This window comes from Suillus clintonianus (assembly GCF_016758775.1).
Source record: "Suillus clintonianus strain FC179 chromosome Unknown DEU56scaffold_89, whole genome shotgun sequence".
NCBI classification, from domain to species: domain Eukaryota; kingdom Fungi; phylum Basidiomycota; class Agaricomycetes; order Boletales; family Suillaceae; genus Suillus; species Suillus clintonianus.
In genome coordinates, this window is record NW_024539313.1 from 144,934 (window position 1) to 153,954 (window position 9,021).

General features: G+C 47.1%; 5 protein-coding genes across 5 annotated transcripts; 4 read left to right on the plus strand and 1 right to left on the minus strand.

Annotated features, from left to right (window-relative positions):
* Nucleotides 1-815: 815 nt before the first annotated feature.
* Nucleotides 816-2,315, plus strand: DEU56DRAFT_916635 (NUC069, PrP8 N-terminal domain-containing protein; the record flags this gene model as incomplete). Its single annotated transcript, XM_041357881.1, has 8 exons — nt 816-849; nt 907-971; nt 1,487-1,553; nt 1,602-1,661; nt 1,719-1,886; nt 1,943-2,031; nt 2,084-2,101; nt 2,136-2,315. 8 exons carry the CDS (start codon nt 816-818, stop codon nt 2,313-2,315), a joined length of 681 nt encoding a protein of 226 aa, XP_041204474.1.
* Nucleotides 2,316-2,345: 30 nt separating this feature from the next.
* DEU56DRAFT_916636 (NUC071 domain-containing protein) lies at nt 2,346-4,746 on the plus strand (the record flags this gene model as incomplete). The annotated part of the gene is made up of 9 exons (XM_041357882.1): nt 2,346-3,005; nt 3,079-3,456; nt 3,509-3,613; nt 3,664-3,765; nt 3,819-3,924; nt 4,002-4,323; nt 4,380-4,428; nt 4,480-4,512; nt 4,561-4,746. 9 exons carry the CDS (start codon nt 2,346-2,348, stop codon nt 4,744-4,746), a joined length of 1,941 nt encoding a protein of 646 aa, XP_041204475.1.
* Nucleotides 4,747-5,088: 342 nt separating this feature from the next.
* On the plus strand, nt 5,089-5,631 carry DEU56DRAFT_962157 (uncharacterized protein; the record flags this gene model as incomplete). The annotated part of the gene is made up of 1 exon (XM_041359355.1): nt 5,089-5,631. The coding sequence occupies one exon, from the start codon at nt 5,089-5,091 to the stop codon at nt 5,629-5,631; it is 543 nt and encodes a 180-aa protein (XP_041204476.1).
* Nucleotides 5,632-7,555: 1,924 nt separating this feature from the next.
* Nucleotides 7,556-8,132, minus strand: DEU56DRAFT_759380 (uncharacterized protein; the record flags this gene model as incomplete). Its single annotated transcript, XM_041350309.1, has 3 exons — nt 7,556-7,608; nt 7,659-7,923; nt 7,986-8,132. 3 exons carry the CDS (start codon nt 8,130-8,132, stop codon nt 7,556-7,558), a joined length of 465 nt encoding a protein of 154 aa, XP_041204477.1.
* Nucleotides 8,133-8,609: 477 nt separating this feature from the next.
* DEU56DRAFT_721776 (uncharacterized protein) lies at nt 8,610-9,009 on the plus strand (the record flags this gene model as incomplete). Its single annotated transcript, XM_041347705.1, has 2 exons — nt 8,610-8,708; nt 8,758-9,009. Coding segments are annotated over 2 exons (351 nt in total), but the record flags the coding sequence as incomplete, so codon positions are not given.
* Between the last annotated feature and the right edge of the window lie 12 nt (nt 9,010-9,021).

Below are 9,021 nucleotides of genomic sequence, written 5' to 3' on the forward strand. Positions count from 1 at the left end.
CCTTATCATGGCATGTTCGACAGATCGATAAGAGTCGTCAAGTGCAAGAAACATCGAGCTTGAAAAACTCTCGCTATCAACGCTACATCTACACACCCCTTTCAAAGTTAAACAACTGCATCTAGATATTACAGAGTAGGTTGGCTATCCAGTATGTTTATCATATTCTCGGTCAATTCACGCTATTTCAGTAATTTGACTTTGACAATGTCAAGAATTTATTCTTCAAAGTGGCCTATATACGGGAGGATATTACACAGACTTCGGGCGTGGAGACTGAAGTCTTCCGTCAAGCATATATGGTATTTTATTCATATCCCAGTCTACTCGGAAATTCCTATCAATGTCCTTCACAGAGTACAGATGAGCTTGCGCTGTCGGTAAGTATTTCCGTCAAGGGTGATTAGGGTGCTAATTCACTATGTAATTTTTTTTTCATCTATCAAGAGAGTTTGTCTAGGTCTATGGATTCTTAGCCGCTGTTGTCAAAGCGCTAAGCCGCTGGCCAATGCCAGAGTTTGCTTTAAGGAGATGGCGAACATTATATGTCACTACTCTATCGAACATCTGAGGTAACGGAGCGGCGATAGATAGTCTCCACTGTCCAGGAGCTGACAAGTATTCGTATTTGTACACCGATCTCGAGCCAGTAATCTAAGTACACCCAAGACTACATCCAGAGGCACTTCGTCGCGGCGTGGGTGTGCCTCCAAGATGGTAGAACTTGTGGCAAACATTTCGTGCACATGTTCGGCTTGGAGACAAGTACCGTTTACAAGGCACGATGTACTCGGGAGATTCAGACGTTGATTGCCATGTCGACGGGTTATGGTCAACCACCGGAGAAAGGTAGGCACGTTGAACATAAATAATGTTCACTATCTCGAGTTGCTCACATTATATCAGGGCTTCAGTGCAGTCAAACCGGCCAACGAAAAGACTTGAAACTCGTCGACAATGCTATCGGATTGGTATGTACTAATTCTTTTCTCGACTCGTGATGGAGAAGGTGGCTGGCTGGCTGACCTGTGAGTAAACGTGCTTCAATTTTTCCCTCAATCTGTCTCATGTATGCATTGTAGCCGAAATGTGCTGGCGTTAGCAAACAGCCTACGAGACCCGACTCGGAGGCATGATTGCGTGAAATTCCGACACGACTTATGTCAGTGATATGTGCCATGGTACGTGCTGTTGTCGACGACTTTGTATTTGACACTCAGGGCTTGAATTGGATGTTACGATCTTCTGAACAGGCCCCCCCCCCAAACAAAAAAAAAACGATTCTAACTTACATCAATGGCCTTACTGGGTCGACATCCTAGGAGTGGGTGATATCTCCCTCGTCTATGGTGTAAAGTCTGACGGGGTACAGGACAAAAACTAAGCTACAAAGTGGTGAAATGATTATGACTGGAGACCAATGGCCGTTGTTCTTATACACCCTAATGTGACAGTATACAATCGATGCACGAATGTACACCCCCAGCACGCCATCGATGTCGCAGGTGGGGAGCTGGAAGATACTAAGCGCCTACCATTGATGCCTAAGCCAAGTGAAGTTAATTTTATCTATGGCAGTGTGTGGTGATTCATGTCTTCAGAAGTGATGTTTATCGTGTTTTCCGCCATGCCAGTACTTCTCAAAGAAGACTCACGCAAAGGTAAGGATCAGAAATTCTTCTATCTGTCATATTGACAATCTGTTCCTAACAGCGTAGACTTGAGTATCAATGCTGGCCTCGACCTCGAGATGCCAGGCACCAACAAGTGGCGCACGCTTGATCTCATGAACAGGTCCATTGGCTCATACTTTGTGACCCCGTATGATGGCATTACCGCTGCGCTTCCCGAGGACGTGGAGGTGCTCTATAGCGAGGGCACTAGTAGTATGTGGTTTTATCATCTCCATGAGAAGGGTTATGTTCATTTTTTATCTTGTTAGCCTACATGGAGATGCCCGTTCCCGCCTTCTATTTCGACCCACTCATCAACCAGAAATGCAAAGGAGGATACGTTGATATGGGAAAACAGGTGCGTTCAGTTGGTATGGAAATTTTATGTGTATTGAATAAGTATCGTACAGGATTTGCCTCCTGAACACGTCCGCAAAATTAGGTAACATGAGTAATCGCAAGTTTCGCAATGACAAGCGCGTCCACCTTGGCGCTTTGAAATACGTCCCTCACGCTGTAATGAAGCTGCTCGAAAACATTCCATACCCTTGGGAGCAGGTTCGCGAGGTGCCCGTCCTTTATCATATCACTGGCGCTATCACTTTCGTCAACAAGATTCCCCGCATTATCGAACCTGTTTAGCATGCGCAATGGAGTTCCATGTGGCTAGCCATGCGTCGAGAGAAGCGTGATCGCAGACATTTCAAGCGTATGCGCTTCCCACCTTTTGATGACGAAGAGCCGCCGTTGGATTATGGTGATAACGTGCTGGATGTTGAGCCTCTTGAAGCCATTCAGCTGGAGCTCGATACAGAAGAAGATTCTGCCATCATCGACTGGTTTTACGACCTGAAGCCGTTGGTGGACACACCTGCGGTCAACGGTCCTTCATATCGCTATTGGCAGCTCTCACTACCTGTCATGGCGATTTTGTATCGTCTTGGCAGAACCTTGCTATCAGACCAGCCTGATAGCAACGCAAGCTATCTCTTCGATAAGAAATCTTTCTTTACCGCAAAAGCTCTCAACTTGGCAATTCCTGGGGGGCCAAAGTTTGAGCCCTTGTACCGTGACATGGATGCTTTCGATGAAGACTGGAACGAGTTTAATGATGTCAACAAAGTCATTATTCGTCAACAAATTCGTACCGAGTACAAGGTCGCCTTCCCGCATCTCTATAACTCCCTCCCGCGTTCTGTTCACCTCTCGCCGTATCATTCGCCCAAGAATGTCTATATTCGCACACATGATCCCGACCTACCCGCCTTCTATTTCGACCCACTTATCAACCCTATCTCCCTGCGGGGCACCACTCCGAAGAACGCACCGCTCGTCTCTCACAAAGATTCTATTTGGTCCGAACGGCGCCGAAGACGATGACTTTGAGTTGCCCGATGTAGTACAGCCATTCCTTGAGGACAAGCCTCTCGAGAACGACCTTACTGCTGATGGTATTGTTCTATGGTGGGCACCTGAACCTTATAATCGGCGCTCTGGTCGCATGCGTCGTGCGCAGGATATACCTCTTGTGAAGAACTGGTACTTGGAGCACTGTCCTCCCAACCAGCCAGTCAAGGTTCGCGTATCGCACCAGAAGTTGCTCAAGTGCTTCGTCCTCAACGAGCTCAAGAGTCGGCCTGAGAAGGCGATGACTAAGAAGAATCTCTTCCGGCAATTGAAGGCGACGAAGTTCTTCCAGACGACAAAGCTTGACTGGGTGGAAGCCGGTTTGCAGGTGTGCAGACAAGGGTGCAACATGCTTAACCTCCTCATCCACAGAAAGGTAGGCTTTCGTAGAGATCGCTGGGGTACGTCGAAGCTGATTTCCCCTTTAGAACTTGAACTACTTGCATCTCGATTATAACATGAATTTGAAGCCAGTGAAGACGCTCACTACAAAGGAGCGAAAAAGTCTCGCTTCGGAAACGCCTTCCACTTGTGTCGCAAGATTCTACGTCTTACGAAGCTCGTTGTTGACACCCATGTTCAGTTCCGCCTTGGTAACGTTGATGCTTTCCAGCTCGCAGACGCACTGCAGTACATCTTTGCGCACATCGGCGCCTTGACTGGTATGTACCGGTACAAGTACGAGGTTCGCACAACTCCTATTGCAGGCGAATTTTCTTTTATTGATTTTTCATCCAGCTCATGAGACCAGTTCGCATGACAAAAGATCTCAAGCACTTGATCTACTACCGCTTTAGCACTGGCCCTGTCGGCAAAGGTCCTGGAAATGGCTTCTGGGCTCCTTGTTGGCGTGTCTGACTTTCTTCATGCGAGGCATCACCACTACTCGAGTGCTGGCTCGGTAACCTCTTTGCGTGTCAGTTCGAGGAACGCAACAGCAAGGGCATTGTGAAGACTGGGACAAAGTTGTCGAGTTTCACTACGACCTTGAATTGCGTGCTACTGCCATGCACGTCATTCTCGACATGATGCCCGAGTTCATCAAGCAGAACAAGTCGACGACAATTCTGCAGCATCTCTCGGAGGCGTGGTGTTGCTGGAAGGCGAACATCCCGTGGAAAGTCCCTGGAATACCCACTGCCACTGAAAACATTATCCTACGGTACATCAAGAGTAAGGCTGATTGGTGGTGCTCGGTTGATAAGGCAGTAGTGAAGAAAAATCTGGGTCGGCTGACTCGTCAGTACTTGAAGGATGGACTATACATCAGTGCGGAGGAGCCTGTTGCAATTTACACAGCGACCGTTCACTTGCTAGAGAGCCACAAATTTGCTCCTATCCCATTCCCGTAAGTGAGCTAGGCATATGTTGTACGTCCTGAACTCACCGTTTTCTCTAGACCGATCGTATTTTTGGCAAGGTGTTCTTGCAGGTAAGAATACTCCATAGATTTCTGCATCATGCCTGACTTTGCAACAAGGAATTTGTGGACGCACGACGACAGCCTAGTATTCAAAATGCCCCCCAAGTGCTCTACACCAACCGCGACCCACCCTTGGAAATCCGTGATCTGTTCACTACAAGTACATCCCCCTGCAAGGGCGCTCATTCATCTCTGATAAACCCTTCTTTCATCTTTCATCGGACCACTCCATCCACTTCCTGAACGGCAGCCACTTGCAAGTCCCGCGAAGGTGCGGGAATGATTGTGATCTTCGATATGTTAATAAGGCCGCCACTGCTAACGTTAGAAACGGATCGATCATCAGTAAGTGGGCACTCACCGGCGATACTCGTCCTTGGACAGCACCTGTTGATCATGTCTGTTTGACCCTGGCCTCACTACAACCTCCACCGATGCGATTTCTGGCCTTTTTACGTATCGGCTGTATCTCTAAATCGATGGTGAGTGGGCGATCGACGATGGTTTCGTTACTCACCGGATCCATAGGACTCATCTTCAAGCTGAGTGATTTATGATCTCGTTGCAGGACTCGATGGGCAATAGATGGCACTTAGTAGTGCTATTCTTGTCCAGCGGGGTTCTCGTGCCGAATCGGAGTCTGAAATATCTCTCCTTTCCCCCCTGTCGTCCTCATCCCCTGCGCACAGCGACTTCAGAACTCCATCTGCATCCCGTTGCGTGCGCCCTCTCCTTCGGACTCCTGGTGCTTCTAGGTGCTTCTTCTCTCTCGCATATGAGCAGCTCCCCTCGTCGCGATCCTCCTCGTTCCTCTTCCTCTCGCCCCAACCCTCCTCGCTCTTCACGCCCTTCTTCATTATCCCTCCCACCGCGGTCTATTGGTGGGGAAATCTCCTCACGCTTTGCAGTCCTTCCCATGTGGCCATGGAGGGTCTGTCCAGTCTACTGTTTGCGCAGAAAGCGGGCCAAATAGGCAGAGACATTGCGGATGAAGCAGAAAGTTACCAGTTCGTGATTCTCATCGCAGCAGCAACTGCATTCGTTGCAGCTGCGTGGTGGGTCGTCATCGTGCGTGCTGCTCCGCGTCTTCCTGAATCACGCCGCACACTAAATCTTATACAGGCATAACCCGCAGCTGCTGCATCTCCTTCCCCGTTCTCGCGGAGGGGTCCTTTTTGCTGGCTAAATCCTTGTCGTCTGCGTCCCACGAGACTAAGCAAGGACAATTAGTCTCTATCTATGGTCTCCACTTGTCCTTAGCTAGTTTTTCTATTCATCGGATTTTTCCGGGCTTACGTCCGGGAAAATCCTTTTGCTGGCTAATCCTCGCAGCCTGCGCTTCGGACCGCGAGGCTAAGTGAGACCAAATAGAATGCAAAGCTGCCATATACACTTTCATCGAGTGCGGTGTGATCTCTACCAGCAGCATCGTGGTATTGAGCGCTCTCAGCGAAATTCCAGGTTACTTGTAATTTCTTGTCCTTTTGCGCCATTTTTCTCTTGCTTGTATATTACTTTGTCGTAAAATAATCATACATGTGAGGTATTGCAAAAATCCATCAGAACTGTGGGTTATTTATAATTTCTTGTCCTTTGGTGCCATTTTTCTCTTCCCTGCGTATTACTTTGTCATAGAATGATATTAATTGTGCGGTGTTGCATATTTTTATCAGACTTGTAGCATGCTTGTGATATCGTATCACTTGCTGTCATTTTGCTGGTGTTTATATAATACATTATCATAGGGTATATTATCACAAAATGCCATAAAATTTTGGTCAGACTTTGCAAATTTCATCTATTAAAAGCACGTCCTCCCCAATTTCGTGATGAGTGACGTGACCTTGCTTGGTCACAGCTTGTTGAAAATATGAGTCTAAGCAGTGGTGACTTCATAAGTCGGATATGCGAAGAACTCACTGGAACCGTTGCAATTACTCGAGAAGATGTTGATAGTCCCACCTTCTGCGATGTAGTTGCTCTGGATGACAATGATGCGATTGTTCGCATCCACTGGCAGGGCTTGACTCGTCACTGGGGGTGAAGCCTGATAGGACGGTGATTTCGACGTCCCATCACCGGGTAGGTCACGGTAGGCTTCAGTGACAGCCGCCATTGCGTTTGGTGATGAAAAAAAGTGGGATGTGCCTCTTTAAGTACATAGCTATGTCGTTGAGATATATGGTCAACAACTGGTCTGTCTCGCACCTGCCGCACAATCTTGGCGTACTAATCAATGTGCATTGATGGTGCCCGAAATCGGATCAAGGACTCGGGGAATCGGCGGGGATGAAAAACATGTGTATACTGGTACATGCATATGTTGCAAGGTCATAATTTCCAATTGGTCCATATGGAGTTTGCGGGACTCCCATTGAGTGCACAAGAAGAGCCTTCATCAGCGGATAGTATAGCATCAGATAATAAATTGCTTGCAAGATCACAGACGACTGACTAGGCGCGGATCTGGGGTTCGGAACAAGCCGCCTTCACAGTGATGTGGTGGACATGCATGGAAGCCACACGCCCTTCATCAGCAAACTACAACTTTTCCCACAGAAAGCACAAGATTTGTGTTCCCACGACAGCCAATCACAGATTTCACAGTTCCGCCAAGAGTCACAGCAAAACAGTGCTACAAGGTACACATTTGTTACAATCACTCACAGATTTCACAGTTCCGCCAAGAGTCACAGAAAAATAGTGCACCCAGGTATACATTTGTTACAATCACTCATAGTTCTACACGGCTCACAGGACTTTGCATTTGAAAGTCAAGGAGTTCAAGTCCGAATAGCTACTAGTAATATACCTAGTAATATCATTGAAATGTGAAGTCTATTTTATTTCGGACCATGGATGGACTTCAAACAATGCGGCAAAATCTAATTCAACACTGAAATAACAACAGCACAAAACACAATTTGTATATAGAACTGGAAGGGACAGCGAGCGCACAAGTAAGTATATGTATGCTAATACTAGTAGGACACAAGGTGAATATCTATAAATGCAAAATTGTACCAACTCTCGACCGTCCGTGGCAAACGAATTAATCAAGCTGGATAGTGAGAACGCGATCGTTTGGGACTTCTCTCGTAGTAGCTGAGGGATTGATAAGGACGATAGTTGTCTCTCACAGATCATAAACTTACCGGTGCGCTGATCACCTTCACATTGTTTTGCAGATAAGGGACAATGAGACCAGCCATGCTGTCTGAAGGCAAGTCTCATACACCCCAGGCCCATGTCTGCATCATCTAGAGTGTTCTTTGCGGTATCCACTTGAAGCCTGAGCAAGCTTGCCAATACTTCATTTTCCCGTAGTAAACACTCCGCGAGTGCCTTCTGTGCCCGAAGTACTTCACGTTTGGCTCGTGCAAGGTCCATAACAAGGTTTGCTTCAGAATTGGCTGGTTTCTGTATAGACTGATAAAATTTAAGGCGCGTTATGAAAACGAGAAATAGACAATTGACTTTACCAAGGAAGTAATAGCTTGAAGAAGTTCGTAAGGGTCCATCCCGTGCGTCCCTGGTTTCGTGTCATCATGGTGTTGATGATGTGGATCGAGAATGTTGTCCACTAGGCCCGACGCCCTTGTTGATAATGCGCGCAGATTGATGGTCATGGTGTATTGAGTACAGTTTTCGGGAAATGCCGATATCACCCGATACTTACTGATATTATTATGATTTGTTTCTTAGTATGACTTATGTCGCATTCAAGCTGCCCCTCATGCGGCAAAGCGTTTAAAGACCATACTTCTGTTGCTCGTCATCTAAGCCAGCCTCGGTCTGGATGCAACACGTGGTTAGACGACATGATTAACTCCATTTCGCCCAGCCTGAGTGAAGATCATAACATGGACTCAGCAGATGACATCGATATTTCTAACAACGATCCGGGACTTGGAGGCGAGGAAAGTTTTCATGATTTCTATGGTGGAGGAGAAGAAGAGGATATACCTGAGGGAACTGCGGGTCATGAAGTGCGCGAAGTAACCGACTATTTTCCAGAGCCTCCTCTGGCCTATGAGGATGGCTACACATTTTTGGGGCTGTTTGATGCAGACGAAAACAGTGTATATCGGAAAACGAATCTCTACTATCCGTTTAGCAGCCGAAGAGATTGGCAAGTTGCAGCATGGCTGCTACGTTCAGGCCTGAGCATGGGCAAGATTGACTCTTTTCTATCGCTTGAAATGGTCAGTGCGTATATCTCACTTTTATTGCTTATGATTCACGTCTTTTTAGATCAAGGATTTACCCTTGTCGTTTCACTCTGCCAAAGAATTACGCGGTAGAGCTGAGATGCTCCCCAGCGGTCCGCGCTGGAAGTCTCAAGTAATTCGTACATCGCATCCTACGAAATCGCCTGTAATTCTGTACTGGCGCGACCCTATTGAATGTATCGCCAGCATCTTCAACCACCCGCTATTTCAAAATCATATCGACTTCACACCTCACAAGATTTACTCTACTGCAGAGAGGTTGTGTCGCATATATGCTGGATGGATG